General features: G+C 28.6%; 2 protein-coding genes across 7 annotated transcripts; one reads left to right on the top strand and one right to left on the bottom strand.

The window, feature by feature from the left end:
- Positions 1 to 52: 52 nt before the first annotated feature.
- Positions 53 to 21,458, bottom strand: LOC127066899 (E3 ubiquitin-protein ligase Ubr3). Of its 2 annotated transcripts, XM_051001161.1 has the most exons (29): positions 20,679 to 21,458; positions 19,157 to 19,370; positions 18,890 to 19,018; positions 18,533 to 18,816; positions 18,193 to 18,437; positions 17,991 to 18,108; positions 17,662 to 17,841; positions 17,129 to 17,355; positions 16,406 to 16,561; positions 8,276 to 8,457; positions 8,058 to 8,197; positions 7,844 to 7,986; positions 7,604 to 7,770; positions 7,262 to 7,505; positions 7,011 to 7,170; positions 6,724 to 6,909; positions 6,055 to 6,207; positions 5,313 to 5,494; positions 4,825 to 5,239; positions 4,558 to 4,703; positions 4,312 to 4,458; positions 3,910 to 4,218; positions 3,594 to 3,822; positions 3,275 to 3,484; positions 2,935 to 3,212; positions 2,460 to 2,807; positions 2,248 to 2,379; positions 2,024 to 2,163; positions 53 to 1,807 (listed from the first exon to the last, which is right to left on the bottom strand). In XM_051001161.1, exons 1-29 carry the CDS (start codon positions 20,917 to 20,919, stop codon positions 1,690 to 1,692), a joined length of 5,823 nt encoding a protein of 1,940 aa, XP_050857118.1. In that variant the 5' UTR covers positions 20,920 to 21,458; the 3' UTR covers positions 53 to 1,689. The 2 variants fall into 2 exon arrangements, with proteins under 2 accessions (XP_050857118.1, XP_050857127.1); XM_051001170.1 differs by lacking the exon at positions 6,055 to 6,207.
- On the top strand, positions 10,012 to 16,304 carry LOC127066915 (uncharacterized). Of its 5 annotated transcripts, none has more exons than XM_051001231.1 (9): positions 11,522 to 12,179; positions 13,279 to 13,828; positions 14,012 to 14,153; positions 14,246 to 14,386; positions 14,483 to 14,700; positions 14,776 to 14,993; positions 15,070 to 15,308; positions 15,387 to 15,516; positions 15,582 to 16,304. In XM_051001231.1, the coding sequence occupies exons 2-9, from the start codon at positions 13,319 to 13,321 to the stop codon at positions 15,919 to 15,921; spliced, it is 1,938 nt and encodes a 645-aa protein (XP_050857188.1). In that variant the 5' UTR covers positions 11,522 to 12,179; positions 13,279 to 13,318; the 3' UTR covers positions 15,922 to 16,304. The 5 variants fall into 5 exon arrangements, with proteins under 5 accessions (XP_050857151.1, XP_050857188.1, XP_050857178.1 ...); XM_051001221.1 differs by having other exon boundaries at positions 13,239 to 13,828; XM_051001213.1 differs by having other exon boundaries at positions 11,522 to 12,638.
- Positions 21,459 to 21,497: the final 39 nt, after the last annotated feature.

The following is a 21,497-nucleotide window of genomic DNA, read 5'->3' as shown; positions in this document are numbered from 1 at the left end:
TAGAATTGTTGTAAAAAAAAAAACGTTGAAAGGATAAAATAATAAATGTTAGTATTTTGGATAGAATCATTTGTATTTATACATTAAATATGATTCATAATTGCCATTACTAATAAATTTTCAGCTTTTTTGTATAATGCTTTTATTGTATGTTCTTATATTATAAGCAGAAAGATTCCTAAAAATAATTATTAATTATGTACAGATCATCTGATTTTGAGCATTGACTAATAATGCAATATGCAATACCCTATAATTATTACATATTTACAGATTATGAATATCTATTGTAAAAGAAGCAATTCTTGTAATAGTAGCACTATGCAGCACTTTAATCAGCAAATCATTTGTATATGCTATTTATCTCCGTGTTAGGATTTTAATTATCGTAAAAATACCGTATACACATACTGATCACTAAGTTTGATGTAAAGGTATCGTTCTTATAACGTTTCTCTTCTGACATATATTAATATATTTCTAATTATAATTTAAATTTTACATTAATTTCCATTGAATCATCAATATAAAGCAAATTATTATTGCGCAAACAAATATTTATAATAATCATTATTTATTGTTACATTCTTTCTTTCCTGCATTTTAAACAAGAAACCTATTATATTATAAATTATGATTATATTTTTTTATTATATAATAAAAATTAAACAATTCTTAACAATCCGATATAAGACAAAATATTAAATTAATAAGTGAATAAACAACAACATTTCTAGTAAATCTTCAAAATACAAAATTAATAAGAGAAACTTTTTAAATAAATCAATTCTCTTACACAAGTTATACTATACCTTCAACCATTGAATTATATTTAAGTTACCAAATTAATTTTTTGCATTTCTATATATCCAATATAAAATAATTCATTTTGATAGTACCAATTATAATGTTTATAAAGTATTAAAAAATATCTAAAGAAAAGATATTAATTTTTAATTTCATCGCGTTTATAACACAATACACTTCAAAATATTTTGTTTATGCTTTCTATCATTAATTTGGAAAAACTCAATTATTTATATTTTCTATGATATTATAACCAAATATAAAATGTATTCGTAATATAAATCCAGCTCATATCAAATTTATTTATATTTTACTCCAATAATATGATTCGGAAAATATGCATTGCATTTAGAGAAGTCAAATGTAATAGATTTGCCTATGAATATTATAACCAAGAAGATGCAAATATAAGTCTTATTAATTAAACGTTCCATAATTTGTTTGCACAAATAATTATTCAGACAAATTTTAATATTCATCTTCCTTTCTAAATTGCTATTGTCACTTAAAATTTTATCCATCTTCTATAAAGTACAAACACTAGATGCTAGATAAGTACTCTCCTCTTATTAGGACGTAATATTTATATGTATTTAAATAAAATATACAATGCTCGATTTCAAACATACTTCTTCGATATAATTATTCAAAAATTGTGACTATAGACAATTTAGTTCAGTGTCCATTGTAGGATAATACTTTCATTCATTGTCATGCCTACTTATCAATTGCATCATAATAAATATAATATTCGTAAAGTATTTGAACAACCTGTTTATCCTTTAAGCGCTGTTATCGTTAACAAGAGATTGCGTAATAATAAACAAGTTAAATGAGTCTTGACTTCATTTCAAATTTATGAGCATTCAGTACTATGGAAGGTCACAGAGAATCACGATGCCAGACCCATGTTTTTTTCGTGTGATCAAACCTGTGAGCTAGCCATTGCTGTTCCAATAATCGATACCTATCTTGGCTAAGATACAAAGGCTTACCTCGTCTATAAAAATAGAGATAAATTATATTATATTAAGTTTTTAACTAAATATCTCTCTAAAATGTTTACATGTATTATTACCACACCTACATAAATGAGAATAATTTAACTTTATTTTATGACAATTATTAAGATACAATTAGATTATCTAAGCAAAATGTATGACAAAATTTCAACAAAGTAATAAAAAACAATAATACTAATTGTCAAAATACTTACTTTAGATCTCTGTCTTCTTCTGCAAATGCATCAAGATATAAAGATCCCCATGGACAAGCTCTTCGACCTCTAATTACAATAATATAAGTTGATGTTACCACTAAATATATGCCAGTTCCACCACCACAATCAATTGAATGCTATAAATAAATATTTATACATGTGAATTTAAAATAATCGTTAATTGATAATAATATTAATTAAGAACATAAAAAGAAATATACCTGAACAGCTTCACACACATTCATCTGCTTACAACAGTTCTGCTTTAGGCAGACAATAGCACCACATAATAAACAGATACTAATTTCCTGAGGAACTGAATGACATTGACGACATTGCCGTTCATGATAATACTAAAAAAAAAATTATTAATTTATGAATCCACAGAAATAAAAAATATTGATATAGTACATTATAAATGTATATAATTTACCGTAAAGATTTTTTCATATTCTCTTGGGAGATTGAGCAGTTTCGGTATTTGCCAAGATACATGCTGTTCCTTTATTAAATTTCTAGCTGCATCACTTCTATTAACAAAAGCAAGTAACTGATCGCACCATAGGCGAGGAACAGAAATACTTGCATCTACATCTTGCCAATTTAGTGCCACTGTTGAATTGAAATTATCCCAATCCATACCTTCTGCCACTAATTCTAAATAATACACTAATTTGACAAATTCAAATTGGCGTGACCTAACAAAAGGCAATGGTTGTTCGTATAGATGATATCGGAGTAAAGCAGCCACTCTTAAAAACGGTAAGCATAAAGACTGTATCTGAAAGAAACATGATAAATATAAAAAGAGCCAAATTCAAATGTATCTATATTTTTAAATAATTGTATAATAATGTATTTTTAATAATTTTGTATTTAATTTTATAATATTTTTGAATAAAACTTACCTGTCGTTCAATCCAATGTGTTTTCACTCTGGCATAAGATACAGAAGATGAAGTTGATGGTTTATGAATAGCTTCGTCTGTACGATAAAGATCACTGTCACTAAAATATTCGATTACTCTGCATAGTATAATCTCTAAAGAAGTGGCAGTACATTCGCCACATTGGCCTCTTCTTAAAATTGTATTTCTTTCTGCTTGTAAAAGATCACAGCTTATTTGCACTATGACTTGATAGTACAGCAAGTTGTATATAACTTTCACAACGCTCGAGAAGTAAGCTGAAAATCAATTACAGTATAATAAGATAAAAAATAATACAATTTGGTTTTATACAATTTACCTTGATCCAAGTGTAGTGGAAGTAGTAATATAAATTGTATAAGAAGAGCAGTTGGATCTCTGAGTAACAATGGAACTTCTCTTTCATGTGGCGTTAATGCAAGTGGTGCACAAGGTTCTGCAGGTATGCCAGATAGTTGCTGCCAAGTATGATGTACTGGCCATGTTGTTAGTACTTTTGCGTGCATTGCAAGAACATGAAGGAGAGCGACTGCAATTACAATAGGCGATAATTAAGAATATATATAAATAGTAAATAATTGTGGAACTAAACATGGAACTATTTTTAAAAAATGATGAATATTATCAACCGATCATACCAATACAGTCACGTTTTGGTGTTAAAGGTATAGAATTAGGCGAAGGAACATATAACGATCCACCACGTTGTACGAGTTCAACCTCAAAATTAGTTCTTGCTATAGAAGTTACAAAAAGGAACAAGCTTTGGTGACTAGGAGAACAGTTCTTTTGCTTATATTTTAAATATGTGCAACTTGTCATATCTTCCATGGCTTTTCCCATTGCTACAGCTAAATTTGATGAGACCTGAAATTATAAAATGATTATCAAAGATGTTGAAAATGTATTGAAAATTTCTTAAAAAAAGAAACCTTATAATAAATTAACACTTACTGGATTTCGTTGTATCTCTTTTAAAAGGTTATTTAACTCTGAAAGTATTATTGCCGGAGAGGCTTGATAAGATCGTACTACTGCTGCACACTCTCCTAATTGCGGTGATAATGGCAAAACAGAGTTAGCTAATTGTCGACAAAGCGGGCAAAAATATTCGCCTGTATCAACTGCTAGACTTGGTTGCCTTTGTTGACTTTGTAACGATTGTAAATAAGATTTTAAACAATCTAAATGTAAATGATGACCACATGTTTGTACATGAACACCTCCTTCCCAACCCAAATTAACAGATAGTAACCATGAAAACTGTAATACACAAATTAAATTTATATATTACATTACTTAAATTACATTATTCTTTTAGTTTTTAAATTTATACATACAGAACAAATGACTTACCGTATCGAAATGTCGATTTAATTCATCTATTCTATGATCAAAATGAGCACCATGTGTGTCACCTTTCGGTATAGGTGGATCTTCATCAGATGTAGGCAAAATGAGTCTGTCTGACCGTTTTCTTCCGTGACCAATAACACTAGTTGCCTGTAATTAAATTAATATTAAATGGAGAAGATCCTTTTATATTACATATACATTCAATAATAAAAAATTTCATAAAGAACCTTATATATCATACAATACCTGTACTAGTACAACTAGACCCATGGGTTTATCTTCACTACTTGGTGTAGTTTGATTACATATCACACAATCATATTCCTTTTGTCTAGTCAATTTTGTAGTATCATCCTCTTGATCCCAATCCATTCCTGATACACCTGCTTCATCTGTATATTTGATATGAAAGAATAATAATGAATAAGACCATAGAACAATTTTGTCATAACATTTCATGAATATTCATTATAAGAAAATAATCTTTCTTTGTTTTTGAAGGATAAATCTTACCTGTTTTCATTGCTTTTTCCATAAATTGTTTTTGTTTATTGGCAAATTCTGCCATAAGTTTTTGTTGCCTTTCTTTTGCTCTTTTACGCCTTTCTTCTCTTTCTCGATGTTCTCTTTCACGTTGTTCATCCTCACAATCTTGCATACGTGGCCATAATTTATTTCTGCTTTCTATGATAGTATCTTTACACATGGGGTCTAAATTTGCTATTTTCTTAAGAAGTTGTGAAATAAAGAATGGGCCATCGCCAATCCTAGATTCTTTAGCTGGTGCAGCAGTGCTACTACTTGCTTCACTATCTACCATTACACTTTGGTCAGGATTATAACTATCTGGTACTCCTGATAACTGAGAATGTAGTTTTAAAAGCAATGAAATTATGCTTTCTCCTACTTTCACAGTTTGTGGCCCAACCTAATAAAAAATTTACATTAGTGTCAAGCATAAAAAAAAAATAAACAAACAATATCAATAAAGTGACACTTACTTGAGGTTCTCTTCGCTTGCAATGCTTATGCATGTTTGACGTTGATGGAACAATATCCGTCGTTGTTGCTCCTGTAGTATTAAGTCGTGAATACATTGTTTGTGTACTCATTATTTCGTTACCTGCCATAACAGCAGGGCGTTGAGGTACAGGCGGTAATGCGGGCTGTTCACCAACCATATCTAGTTATAATTAAATAAAAATTATTTTTTATTGCATGTTATATAAATGGTACTAAAAATGAATGTCCTGATGTCATATAAGTATGAAATTTATAAAAAAGAAAATGATATATAATATTTATTTCATATTTGTCTAGTTAAAGTAAGCTCTAATTATTGGAGAAACTGCTGATTAACTAAAAATTACAAATATAGATAAATTTGCTACTAATTGATAACTAAACATATATAGTATTGAATTTTTACAGATTACACATTACATATGTACACATATCATATGGTATTTCAGTATTTGGGATTTTATCAAAAAACTTAGACTTACAGATTCTATTAAAAGTCAGCTCTTTTGTAGAAGGAATGTTTTAGTAGGTACTTTTGAAATGCCAAGTTATATATTATTTACCCAGATATGAGTGGACAATAAAGTGTTAAAAAGGATTTTCTATTGTTATTTAAAAATAAAAAGAAATAATTCTCTTGTAATAATTCTATTAAATTATAAATTATTATAGTAAGGATAGAGAATTGTGACAGAGTGGATACAATTAAAAACAACATACTGTTTGGTGAAGGAGGTGATTCAAGGGCAAGGGCCATGGATTCTTCAGTGGATGGTGGTAAAGCTCTTTGTAGAGGCATTAAATCACCTTCAACGTTACCATGTTGTATGGCAACAATTCCATCTTCAGGTATAATTGCCATGTCAAAGTCGACTAAAATATAAGGAAAAAAAAAAAAAAATATGCAAAACACAACTATTTTCTAAAGTAAGTAATGTTTCTAAGCTATTTCTGATGCTACACAATATTAGAAAATAACAATTGTTTAAAATTATTATTTTTTATAATTTTTGCTACTATCTTATCTTAAATTTTTCATATAAAATTATAAATTTAATACGTAAATCTATAATAAAATCCATGTAATTTATATAAAATATAAAAATTTGTGTGTGTAGAGATAAACTTAATAAAGTATATTTAAAATTAAACATGGTTATAGGGAATATTTGGTAGTCTGGTTAGAATATTGGAAGGTCAAATTGAATGTTCACATTCACTCATATCGTCAATCTCTCAAATAATGTACAAAATTCAATGTTATAATACACCTGAGTAGTAAAGTCAGATTTAAACATTTTTATTATTTACCACAAAAGGAATATATTTACCAAATCATTTCTTAAAATTCCTTTCTCTTTTGTCTAAGAAGAACAAATTATAACTTACCACTTGCTGGTGGTAAAGCTGGAAGAGAACCAACATTTACAGTGGTCGATAAATCATTATTATCATTAATTGATTCTACTGATGGTAGAGCCAATACTTCCAATGAACCTTCCTCAGATCCATCATTTAACATTAAAGTAGTAGTAACTTCAGTTGCTTCACCTTGAATTTCCCATTCAAATTCACCTAAAATACACGCATAAATATCACATATTTTATGTATATAATTAAACATTTATTATTTAACGATATATTCTAAAAATTTATATAAAAAAAATTACTCTTACTGTCTGAACTATTTGGTTCTGGCTCTTGGACTAGAATTATTTGAGGTATCACAGTCCTCAAGTTTTCTGATAAATTATCATTTTCATACCAGCCTGCTAAGTCCATATCTTTAATCGTACGAATTGAACTAGCACCCATATATTGACATAAAGGGTTGATCTAGATAATCAATTGAGATAAAATTAAATACTCAGCTTTTTATATAACTACTAAAATAAAAAGTTTTGTTATTAAAATCAATGTTACTTACAGACTTATTAGGTAATTCTGCAGTAACAACTGCCATTTCTAGAAGATAAATGGCTAATGCCATAACATGCTCTGATATATTATGTCCATTCACAGCCTTATATAATATTATAAATATCATAGCATGAAATACTCTAGTACGTAGGACAAGACGTGGATCATCATAATCTGGTGAAACTGGTGCAGGATATCGAAAAGGTGGCCATGGTGTTGCATTATTCTTTAATTTACCTGATTGTTTTACACTAAATAATACAATATCAGATTATATATATATATATGTGTGTATATAAATTTTATTATTTTGCTCATATGCTTTGTATTACTAAATTTTTAAACTTACTATTCAGTAAAACGATCCATAGATATTTGAAAATCTCTTCGATGAACAGCCCTTAGTAAAACATGTAATGGATCAAATAATTCATCCCAAACTCGTGGTTTAGGACCATACATGCCTTGCTGCATATATCCACTAGCTTCAAGATTTGGAGCTCGGTATTGTGCTACCTGTAAAGTAATTATATACGAATAGGAAAAGAAATAATATATTAAAAACTATATAAAAATAACAAAAACATACTTCAGCTAAAACAGATTCAAAATCTCTGTTCTGCGTAGTGCCACACCGTTCTGGCATTAATTCCATTAACTGACTATGAGTTTTATCTCCCATACATAACAATGTGACCATTTCAAGACAGGACATTTCAGGGTCAGACAAACCTGAAGATAATTTTCATAAATAGTGGTATAACAAAAGTACTACATATTTAATAATAATAATATATACGTACCTAAATTCGTTCGTACATTAACTAAAGTTGCCAAAAATGTTAAACAGCTTTCTAACATAAGAGTATCATGTTCACCTTCTAAATATTCATTTTGAGGAGCATGATATAAACTCAGACTCATCCATTCTTGCACATGAAATCTATGTAAATAATAAATATCATATTACGTAGTATGTTCATACGGAAATAATTACAAACTTTGGAAGAAAGTATATTACTTTTCAATAACAGTTTTTAGGAAAACATCTGGCTGTAGTTTTGTTGCACAAATTTGTAATAAATACAAATCTGCATCAACCATTGAATTGCAGAAATTACACTGTATATATGTCATAGCTTGTCCTTTTATTTGCAATCCATTGCGTACCCATAATCCATTTAAAATTTCAGAAAATGCCACCTAAAAGGAAATAATTTTATGTTTAAATATTATGGTTTACATATAATTTTTATTTGATAACTAATTTTTTAAAATTATTTCAACAATTAAGAATATTTTCATCAAAAGCTTAAAAGTAGTATATTTCAAATTGTCCACCTTTTTCCTAAGTCATAATAAAAAGAACAAAGTACTTCTCGCTAAATCCTATATTAAAATACTTCTAAAAAAAAATAAGAGAAAACAATACATGTTACTTTCATTTCCTTAAAATCTTATAATATTGAGTCGTTTGGAAATTTCTTAATAAAATTTAAGAAAAATTCAATTGATATATTTGTGGAAAATAAATATCTTATACAATATTTCCTTCAACAACTTTTTACTTTATAATCTTTTCCTCAAAAAACTTTTGATTTTTTGCAAAAATGAATTACTCCAAATGGTTTTTGCAAGCCTTTAGCACATTAAATTTTTTATCATTAAAAAACTTTTATAAGGATCGAATAATAATAATTAATAATTGAATAGTACTATGTTCATGGGATAAAAGATACCAACCAAGATGTAATAACTTTTGTTAAATCTTCATCCATATGAGCGATCTAATGTCCTGCCGAAAAACAAGACTTCCCATTGATCAATTCTGACCATTTTTCTTTTATTTTCTCATGTAATAGATTCAATTAGAGGCAGTATTTATGATTAACGATTTTCTTCGTTTTTCGATAGTTTATAATAAATATTCCCTTTACAATCCTACGAATATATAATAAAATTCTCTTCAAATCTATCTTTTGTACTTTGTTGTACAGAATTCATTTCTCATCCTCTTTAATTATTTACTTCAATAACGTATGATTTTCATTATGTTTTAATAATGAATTTCAGATGGAAATGCTATCTATTAAATTTTTCTTTATCAAAGCACTCGTGCATCATAACAATCGATAGTAGCATTGTATTAGTTTGATAATAGATTGATTGAAGCATCCAAATCATTTCAAATACTAATATACTGCATTATTTGATATTTTCAACACGACGAGCAATTTCTCAAGTAGGATATCGTGGATTACTTTCAATTAATGTCTTTATTTCGTCATTTTTAATAACGAGTGATTGGCCAGAGCATTTTATATCTTCCAAACAAAAATTACCAGTTTTGAGATGTAAAGACCGCTTGTGTACCGTACTTTTACCAATAGCATCATTTCTATAAACCATACATATCTTTTTCTTCGTTTCAACTGCATTTTTACTCTTACGATAGTAAAAAAACATTAAATGACGAAAATACACTTTTCTATTTTTCATCATCAACGAGCGTTTTACACGCACAATATATTTTATTGCTTTTTTAATATAATTTTTAGAATTATCGTTTTTGAAGTTATATTGAAATGTAACAATGTTAGCAACAAATGGCGACCATTGAAAGCTTTAGTAATAACATCTGATAAAAACGTTATGAACTTTTCGACAATCCAATACAATAATCCCTCGATACGTCCACCAATCCGAAGTAGTTTAGAAAGACTGAATCACGCACGATGTCGCAGCACGTCAGTTCGCAACGGTCCTTTCAACGTAAACGATGGCATGTTCCCTTCTCTTTTCTTCTTTCTTTCTTAAAAACCTTCATGCCAGCTTGGACCATTTCATTCGTTAACTTCGAAAAGTGTATTATATATCGGTTTAAAATCGAAAGAAAACATTGGAAGGAAGAAAATAAGAATTTTATTACCATTAGCGAAGAGTTGTAGAAGATTATCATAGAAAATTGTTTAAAAATGACGAGAAAATGGAGTGGAAAAGTGCTTTCAATGATTTTGATTCTTATATCCTTTCATTTTCAACCAAACGATAGCTTAGGAGTCTTCACCTTTGGTGATGTAGGCGAGATACTTAGATTTGGCCAAGAAACTATGCATGGTATGCTCGAAACTTTGGATATTATTACAGACACTGTACCCGGTATGGAAGATAATATTCCATTTATAAAGAGAATGGAGAAGGTACTAAAAAATCGTATAAACGAGGTATCGCATAAGCTTGATATTTACCAAGAGAAGACGCAGGCCAGAACACAGAAAGTATTAGAGCAACTAATGAGTAATTTACCGATGAAGTTATCTATGGAAGAAAATTTTCGTAATTTTGATCATTACGTTGGTCAGATCAATGACCTTTACGATGTCTTTGTGAAGTATGCTACAGCGCCTGAAACATACGAAAGGTTTACGCTCGAGGATTTTGCAAAAGCCAGTATCTCGCCTGGTCTAGGTGCTCTTCCGGATGTATTGAAAACACTTCATCGTTTAGTTGTTCCGAGTGAATCGCAGCTATACAATAGAAGTATTATCATCTCTTTTTCAAATCAAATGAAGGTAAGTTCACAAGAAATAGCGCATTTTTCTTCGTGCAATTTTTCATGAATGAATGTTTTTTCGATGAGGTAGGGAAAACTTTCAAAATCTGATAATTATAACGCTAGAATTTTTTTGATGAATTCTTTGAACGACACTAAATTTTTTATGTCGAGAACGATACGCGAAAGCAAGAAATAAGCATTTGTAAATTCTGAATACCTATGCTACCTTCCGATTTTAATTTTGGAATTAAAATGCATAAATACATTCGACGATATAACGACGAAGTGATTCGATTATCGTACGAGCGATATAAACCTAATATAAAATCGGAGAATATATATTCTTATTTTATACGAATATTGTTAGACAGGAAGTTACTAGATTTTATCAATTTTAACTACCATGAAAGAACGACAAATGAACGAATATCCTGTCACTCACTCAATCCACTCTGATAATCCCTGCTCATATTACGTATCTATTAACCATGAACAAGTCATCGGAGATTGAAGAATATATCGGTTGAAGAATATTCGACGAATTACACGGATAAATTGTTGAAACAATAAAATATCTGCCCATATCAATGTTTATGGCTTTTCAAGATATAAGTTACAAGTATTTCAATACGAGTGGATAGTAAACAAACGATCTGCAGATTTTGCAAGTAATCACATTTTGCACAATTTACCTTGTTGTAACATTTTAACTCGCGCAAAAGATAAAAAATTATATATAATATATAATAAAAGAATTAAATAATATATAAATTAATTATTTAATTGCGGTCGCGGAAGCGATGTAAGTTCACACATAAATATATAAAGAAAAAAGAATATACGCGTATCCTATTAAGATAGAAGTCGTTTAGATTTAACAAGAAGCTAGAAACAAATAATGGCAACAAATACAAAACGACTTACAAAGAAGGGTGATTCATCTTTAACTTAAACCCTTTCACTATCCTTAAAAGCCTGTTGTATATGTTACTCTATTTATGCTATAAAGTATCGAAGAAAAGAAAAAAAGAAGAAAAGATAAAGCGACTTTGAAAGTCGTTCAACCATCCTGCACATCAATAATCGAATACCGATCTCGAATCGCTAGTTAAAGTAGAAAATATTCCAGTTCTATGTATACTCACGCATACAGTTTTTGATTCAAGCTGTATTCGTGCAGTGTAGTCAACGAAGTAGAAAGAGAAAGAATGAGAACGGTATGAGGGACATGCGCAGGATACATAATAACATTACTTACTCGAGAAGTAGAGGGGAGAGTGAAACGATGAGAAGTAAACGAGAAATCTCCCAGTCTAGTTTAAAACATTTGGAAGGAGTGTTCGTGAATTTTTCGTGAAGAAGTGCTTACGTATATTATCAATTATTTTTTAGAAAAATTAAAAAATACTAGAATACGCAAACATTGCAAATCAGTTTAATGTGCAATTAAATACTGTTTTTAACAAGCAAGCATGCTTGTAAAGTAACTGATAAATCGCAAGATTACGTCTCGCTTTTTTCTCTTTTTCAAGATTTCTCGAGAAATCAGTTTTAAAAAAATAAAAAATAAATGCGCGATATAACAATCATGAACGTCAACATATTTCTTCCTTTATAAAATAAAAAGAAAAAGAAAACTACATGACAAAGACGCAAAGAATGCTACATTCTCATATTTCTTGTCGCGTTTTATAAGCGCTTATAAGTCGCGTGGATCACGAGTAAAGCCTTTGTCTCTTTAGTAGAGTGACAATACTTGTATAATATATTACCTATTGTTTTAAATTGAACTTTGTAAAAAAGAACTAAAATCCTTGTTACTTGAAATGTATGTTACTTATGATTATTTTACTATAAAGTACTACTATTAAAGTATCGCTTACGAATTCGTACATACTCTAGACAAAAAAAAAGCAATTGTAATTATATAATTTGCACCTTTCTTAAAAATGAATCTTACAATTTGAATAAATGTAAGATATCTTCGTTGATTGTGAGACATGTTACTAAATATTTTGACATAATAATATCAGTTTATTACAATATTTATTTTTTGATGGCGATTGGATTTGAACGTCCTAGCAACCTAATAATAGTTAATTATATTATATAGTATACTCGAAAGATTTATCACGTGTCTCTATAAGGATTCTTTCTTTATCCTTTGTACCGTTTAACTTGAGAATTAAGAACGCTTTTCAAATTTTTTATTGTGTATAATTCCGTAATTACATGACTTTGCTTTAATTCTACAATAAAGGAAGTAAGCGTCACGGAAAGAAATTTGAATATCGATCGCCAATGTATGAGTATAACTATCGCGTAGTAACCTTTATTTTTCATCTGATGTTGTAATGCTAATAACGCTATCTGAACCTTGGAAGTTTTCCGCGTTTTCGAGATCTCTAATTTAAAATTTTTATGTAAGATTTTAGTCACTATTGTTGAAAGATCGTTGTAAATTGTAGCCTGTTGTAAAACCAAAGAAGCTACGAGAAAGTCGGAAAAATGATACTGTTAAAGTCATTGATGTGTCTGCTTTTTTTGCTTGGAACGTGGACAATTAAAAGTGACAGTAAAAATGATATTTCTTTGATCGACGAGTTAAGACATGAATTGCTTGAGCTTGAAGTAACATTGAAAAAGGAATTGGATAATCCCAAATGGACTCTAGCTAAAGATTCTGATATATATTTATATATTATAAAATTTTATAAAAACTTCTGTAACTACATCGAACAATTATTTCCAAATAATCATCAGATTCATTTAAATTCTTTAAATTCATTATGGATTTGGGCAAGAACACAACAAGAAACAAAAGGCATAGATGAATTGTACATGATATTTAGAGAAATGCAACATGAAGTTGTAGATCAAAACATACCAGTTAATATAAAACGTCTAACAAATTTTGCAAAAACTATTTTAAATGAACCTAGTGCATCAATACCTAAAGCACTACAGCGTATAGCTGACTATATTGTGAACCAAAAATTATTCATTTCAGCTTATCAGGTAGTGTGTTTAATGCATATGATATTAGGAAACATTAAAAAAAAAAGGATCTGTATTCCTATATAAACTATTTAAATGTACTAAAACTTCTAATTATGAAGAATACATTATTATAAGCTGTTTTTATGATATGAATGAATGTTTTTATGAATGACATGAATCTTTGTTTCTATATATATACAGGAAACTTCATCTCAAATCTGTAGTGAACAACAATCTCCACAACAATTATTATTCAATTTGTACAATGCAATTGCACTTACAGAGATTAAAGGATATACAATGATGCAATTTTCTTATATGTTGTTGCGATTATATATCAATGGTATATCTTTCATTCATAAAAATATGACTTATTTAAAACATTTACTACTTATTTGATATTTAAAATATATATTTTTACTCATTATATTTTAGGTTCAAATTTTAATGAAGAATTGGAATTACTAAAGCAACAATATGCTGAAAGAACATCGGAAACATTAAGGGCAGTAAAAACTGCAATGGCTTTTGCTCCTCAGGAATTTTGGAGATGTGATCCAACCAAACATGAGTCAGGTACATCCAATAATTATATTATTTTAATAGAAATTATATCAATACTGTTTTAAAGTGATAAATAAATTATTAAATATGTTTCTTTTATCTCTCTAGACAAGACATATATGGAGTTAAAACAATTATTTCAAGGATATATTATTAATGAAGTTGATATGAATAGTGACTCTACATGTAGAGAAAATTGTGCCTACTATGGATATGCAAAAGTCCATGGATGTTACGGTAATCAATTCTGTGCACAACAACGAACATGTGGTGGTAAACTTGTAAATTGTGAATATATTGACTCTGATATGTGGATTTGTCCTTCGGTATGTACATTTGTTATTTTTCTTCAAACTATTTATCGGATACATACAATTTCTTTTTTCTCTGTGATTAAGTAGAAAAAGAGTTCAAGAAGATATGAGTACATAGAATATGAAAATGGTAAAATATATGGACAAAAACAGACTTGTCAAAAATCTCTTACTAAAGTCGACAGCTGGTGGCGTTGGCTATTTTGGCATTGCAGTTATTGTTTTTGTTATTGTGATGATCATAACTCAAGCTCAGATCGATATTTTAATCTACGACCAGTTATGGCAGATATTAAAAATAATAGGTAATAATGTCATTCCTTATTATGATATAAATACTCTATATACAAATTCACAAATTGATTGTATTTAAATTTGTAGAGTAATAACAGGAATCAAATTAACCAAATTAAACCAAATAATACATATTCAAATTCAAGAAGGAGAACTGCTTCCACGTGGAGATATAAATTCAACTACTGTTACATGGAAGCCAGTAGATGCATATACCGTTTATGATTCTAATGTTAAAAATGGGATCGATTATCATACTATAGTGTGGGAAAAACGAGCGATCGATATGGACGATTTAAAATCTCCTGAAAATCATCTTTTAACAGGTATTTTATATAAAGTTTAAATCTTTTATCACGTGTAATATATTTCTGTCTTTAATAATTTTTATTAAACATTTTTAGGTGTAAAACTACGTATGATTGGTACTCGCTTAAATTTGGAGATAATGGTAACTCCATTCAATTTCACGACAGGCAAATTAATACAACCATTACAAAAAAGTTATTGGATAAGTAATGACATTACTGACAGGTAAATTAGATTTTCTAGATGGTATTTAATGCAAAGGATATCTATTTATACCTCAGCTATTTTAGGACGGAATTAAAACTCAAGAATCCAGATATTCCACTTCGTTCAGAGTTACAACATATCTCTGATTCAGGTGTAAATCAGTATCTAAACTTTGCTCCTAGTGATCGCGAAAAAGACGCTGCACAGAGTACTATACCATTTTTAGACATTCAACCGGTGGAGCCAAACCCACCAGTACCTATAGCAGGTGCTGGGATTTTTCATAAGGGTAGGTCAGGCTCTGGAGGATTTCTTGCTTTAAAATTGATAACGTATAATTTTGCTCCACATCTACATACTGACCTGCCACCTTCACCACCCGTTATTGAAAAATATAATGAAATAACAGCAGTACTCAACTAATTCGTATTACAATTTTTCTAAATAATTAATATTACTCTAGAGTAATCATAAATGTAGTTTAATGCCAGTGTTATTTTTCTTTTATAATATTAATTCATATAAATAGAATTATCTTATCTTTCTTGTTTTAAAAAATTTGTTTTAAAACTATTAATTTTGTATGTATACAATTTTTTAAAAATGTAAACAGAATAAATAACGGTATAAATAATAATAATAATAAGAAAAAAACATTAATATTGTGTGTCGGTTTTATACATTTTTTCTTTTTTAAAAATTTAAGTATAAATTGTGCAATGTATAATAACTCATGTATAAAATACTGTGTTATTTATAACACATGTCCATTTTGTAAAATAGACATATTATTTTTTAATTCGATATTTTTTTATGGATATATCTTTAACCTACCTTTTTTAAGTTAATCTCTTCATTTTATAGAGTAGTTTTATAAGCATATTTGATAAGAATAATTAAAACTTACCTGTACTCGCAGTGGATGCATCATAAGAAGATGAAGCATGTCAGTGGGTGGTAACAAATCTTGAAGTGTTACACCTTGCTGTCTAACTGCTTGACACATAAATACTGCAAAGTATCTATGAAGGGGAAGATGAAATGATACTTGTAGACTATCACTCTGAAACAAAAAATGAAGTATATTTAATATTTTAAACCTAAAAACAATTGTCTAATCTATTATGTAACATACAATTACATTCAATAATACAAATTACTTCAATTTCAAATTTAATAATTTAAATGTAAAAATGTATCCAAACCAATCAAATTGGATCGTATGTTAAATTTAACTTTTTCATTGCTGACAAAATTAGCTGCCAGAACATCACTGTTGAACAGGACTGCATACCATATGTACAATTTGCTCGCGGATAGTTTGGCGAATTGAATTTGCTTTTTATGTCTTGAAAAGGCATTAATTTTTTGACAATAAAAATTAAAATCATAATAATAAAAATGAAAGAAAAGGACAGCAAATAATATGTTATAGACAAAACATTAACACATCCAACAAATGTATATTCGTTAATTTAGTAAGTGTTATATATCGAGAAACTTTAATTGCCCATAATATGTGAATAGCAATTATAGTCATAGTAGCGAAAAGATCAACATTACGCAAAACAACCATCCGCGAAATAATAAATGTTTATGAATTTAAAAAATAATTTAGAAGTATCATTACCACGTTAGGATGAGTATAATTCACTCCGTCTAACCAATCTTGCAAAGCTATGAGACAAAACGTAAGAACTCTTCTACTAAGAGTTGCACTTTCAGGTCCACGCAGATGTGAAACTAATGCCCACATTGGATAAGCACTAGCTTCTAATTCAGCACTGAATGCTGCATAATATGTGTTGGGTTCAAATTCAACGTGTTGACTTAATTCTCTCTGATTAACATTCATTCCTATAATAGATATATTATAATTACTCTCATTAAATAAAACCATTTTCTATAATATAAGTACATTGAACAGAATACAGATTGTTTCTGCTTTAAAAATCCCTTTTAAATAATATAATACGAAAGAATCGATCCTTTATGTAACATTATTAAAGTTTTTAACGAGAAAAATTGCCAAGAAAAGAAGATATGTTTATTACATTGCATAGAAAATGTAAATCTTACTTTACGAAAAAGAGATCAGAATAAATTACTTCATAAATACAAAAACTATCTGTTGTAATAGATAATTGAATATGTTATTAATACCTTGAAACATAGAAAGAAAATCAAACCACATTTCCAAAAGTGTGTCATCACTCATAAATCTTACAGCAACAGGTTTGTGAGAAAGAACATTATTTAAATCTGACACAAGAGGCCAGTAGCAATGTTCTTTCATTACTTGCCGTGCACAGTCAACAACATAATGAAAATTTTTATCTGGATCTACAATATAAACAAGCAATATAAATAATTAAAATAAATTAATTTAATTTAACAATGTAATATTTTACAACATAACGTATACGTATAAATAAACTATATATAATATACTATATAATATAAATAATACCACATTTATACAAAATACATACCATGTAATGTATTTTGAATTAATATTTTACTCATCATATATTTTAAACTAATAACCATTACATGTAATAATTTCAATTGGTCAACCATCCTCAATGCAAGACCTTCATTACTAAATAACTAAAATAGAAATGAACCAGTTTAGTTATAAATTAATTGAATTGAAAAGAATCATAAAAAAATATTAGAATTAATAATAATTACCTGTACGCTAACATGCACAACCCTATTGCTAAGAGTATCTGGATCTGCAGAACGTTCTAACATCATAGAAATTCTGCTATAGTGCAGAACAAATGCACGAGTTAAAGCTTCTTTATAATCAGGTTCAGGTAACATATTTAATAATAAGCATACTAATTTTTGTGGAAATTCATAGGCAACAGTCCAAAACATTAATTCTTCCAAAAAGGTTGTATGTTCTAAATGTTCTTGTAAAGATGCACATTCTGCAAATTTAAAAAAATGGATCTTTCAGTATATCAATATTTAATAATAACAATGAAGTCACATACAACATTTGTCGAAGATTTTTATAATTTACCTTTGTATTCATCAGGTGGTTCTGGATTTGGCAAAGATTTAACAGCATCTTGGTATATTTTGTTGCTATCTTGACAATAGCTATCATACTCTGATTGACCAGTGAAGATAGAAGGATCCATAAGACCTCTATACTTTTGTGGATTAGTGAGTGCTGTTGTCATAACGTGCCTCATTAGTGCACCCATATTGTTCAAATCAAGAAGCATAGTTAAATAAACATCTGCATCTTGTATAGCAACTCTATAATCTGTATATTCTCGTATACTGGGTAATCCCACTTTACTAGAACCAAAAATGTAATTCATAATATTCCAATTATTTATTTAAACAAATGTTTAGAATAAAATTGACTTACCAATTTTCTCTTAAATGTTGAATAAGACGCAGAATAATTTTGGGCATCATTGCTTCTGCAACACACATTAAATCTGAAGGTGCAGCAGATTTATTAACAGCAGCTTTTGGTCCATGCTTATCACAGAAACTGTAAATAAGAATCGCATTATTATTTATATTTAGAAAATTTTCGATTTGTGAACATTTGTAATGATTACTTAATATATCAAATACCTTTATTTTACAACAGTTAAATCATAAATGTTTAATCTTGATAATAACATACCCAGTCTCTTTCATAACAGATGCATCACCACAATCGCAAGCACCACCAGCTTGACTAAGAAACATATTAAAATCGTGACGATGATGATTCCCTTTCTTGAAGCACTCAGTACAAAGAGACATACAAGGTGATATTCCACAAGTACGACAACGATATGCTACAAAATTAGGAGTCCACACTAATCCACATGTAGTAGCATTGTCATAAGTTCGTACTAAAATATAATGATACTTATAAATTTCAATGTCTGAGAATATATTATATATATATATATCTTATACATAATATATAGAATGTAATATATATCTCTCTCTTTTATTATATATATATATATATATATATATATATATATATATATATATTAGAATAAGTAGGAAATATTTTAAGGATAGTTTCAATATATTAAAACAATTAAAAAAAGTTCATATAAACATATGTCCTATCTGGCTTTATGTTTACTTGTAGGCTTATCTGAAATCGATTATATATAGAATACCCATTGACAGTGTTAAGATTCTCTGTGAAAAAATTAAAAAAAGTTTCCAGCAAATTCAAATAATATGTGGATATATACAGAAACTAAGATAATCATTAGTAAGATGTTTATAGGTTTGTATTTACATATAAAGAGATAATTATAAACATCTTTTATAAAAGAAAGTAAATAAAGTTTCTTGAAAATCAAATCTACTATATTACAAAAATAAAATCAAATAGGACATGTTTCTATAAATTTTTTTTATTGTTTAGATGTACTTAAATCACCTCTAAAATATTTCTTATTTATTCTGGAATATCCTGTATATATTTAATAAATTGTTTATGCAGTATAAAATTCTGATACATTACTTAAAATTTAAAACATTAAAAACTTCTATGTTAGTATTATTAGAAATAATAACAATATATATTACTATTAAAAAATTGTTTAGTTTTAAAGTTTAATTTTCGAATAAGTTAAAGAATATATTTATGTACTCCTACAGCAAAATTATATAAATTAAGAATTAAAATTCTAAACAGGTAAGTAATACTTCAAATTAGATATTTATATACTAACTGTTACAATTTATATATATATACATATACATATACATACATATATATATATATATATATATATATATATATATACACATACACACACACACAACATTGTAGATAAAATAATTCTATAGGTGCCAAAAGCACAAATTTCAACAAATTTATAACTAATTAACAAAATGAAGTGACATATGAATTATAAAGGACTACTATGTTTTTAAAAATTATTCAATTATATATATTTTATATGAGTAATATGCGAAAATTAATAATATATTTTTTCTCTATACTAAATGTATATTTATATGTTACATATAGATTATACAATATCATAAAATCACTTCAATACATCAGAATATCTCATAAATATACTTAATTCAATTCAATTAATATTGTAACATTTACTTAGTATATTCAACATATGCTTATGATATATTTAAAGCACAAGATTAGTAATATAAATAGGCGACCCTCTGACCTGTATTTGCATATTCATCTGGTGTACGGCCACCTGCCATTAGCCATTTACACCAATCGATAGTTTCCCAGTCATCAATGGGTTTACTGGGATTCAAAAGAATATCCAAGAGTTCATTCAAATGTGGTGGACCTGCTGCATCGATGGTTGGATTGCTACATTCCGCATGAATATATGCAGCAGCACCACGTTTCCCTTTATTCATCAACACCTGTGCCGAAGCACTGGAGGTTGATGCCATTTCGTAATTAATATTTCTTGACAAAGCAAGATAAAATGATTAAATGCGTTGTGTTGGCATTCAAGGGTCACTAAAGTACACAAAGTGCCAGTTGAACGATCGAAAGACGACTCCGTTCCTTATAATTTTACGGTACCAATAGCACCGTGAATTCTCGTGGTGCAGTTCACGCTTTCCGATGATTTTTTGATGCGAAAACTTCCGAGAAACCTTCCAAAAAGAGGAGAACTATAGACCTGTAAATTCTCGGCAACCTCCATATCAACAAGAATCTCCCGTCAATTCTGTCTCCTTCGCCAATTCTGACAGCATGACGAAAATATCAGGCAGCTCTTTAACATGCACTATTGTTATAGACTATATGCTGCTTTCGATTCGCAGATTTATCGTATCAAGTAACGTACGATACTTTAATATCAGTTATCGTCGAAAACTGAGACAAATCCACAATTGCGGAAGGAAAGAAGCTGAGAGAAGCACTCAATCACCAATCGCTCATCCAGTTAACCGTAGTTTGTTCGTCATAGAATCGTTCGGCAATCTTCAGTACTTCGATTGTGATATTTCCCTACTTTACC

The sequence above is a fragment of the Vespula vulgaris genome, chromosome 1, assembly GCF_905475345.1.
Source record: "Vespula vulgaris chromosome 1, iyVesVulg1.1, whole genome shotgun sequence".
Classification (NCBI taxonomy): Eukaryota; Metazoa; Arthropoda; class Insecta; order Hymenoptera; family Vespidae; genus Vespula; species Vespula vulgaris.
Note: the sequence above shows the minus strand (reverse complement) of the source record. Positions and strands in the feature narration are given on the sequence as shown.

Bases quoted from the DNA above. Each gene is read 5' to 3' on its own strand.
- LOC127066915 (XM_051001194.1), top strand. From the start codon at position 10,230: ATGACGAGAAAATGGAGTGGAAAAGTGCTTTCAATGATTTTGATTCTT. The intron at 10,827-14,011 runs GTAAGTTCACAA...ATATATATACAG, and splicing joins CTTTTTCAAATCAAATGAAG to GAAACTTCATCTCAAATCTG. The intron at 15,517-15,581 runs GTAAATTAGATT...CAGCTATTTTAG, and splicing joins AGTAATGACATTACTGACAG to GACGGAATTAAAACTCAAGA.
- LOC127066899 (XM_051001161.1), bottom strand. From the start codon at position 20,919: ATGGCATCAACCTCCAGTGCTTCGGCACAGGTGTTGATGAATAAAGGG. The intron at 7,987-8,057 runs GTACGTATATAT...AATTATCTTCAG, and splicing joins TAATGTACGAACGAATTTAG to GTTTGTCTGACCCTGAAATG. The intron at 2,164-2,247 runs GTATATTTCTTT...ATTTATTTATAG, and splicing joins ATGTGTGTGAAGCTGTTCAG to CATTCAATTGATTGTGGTGG.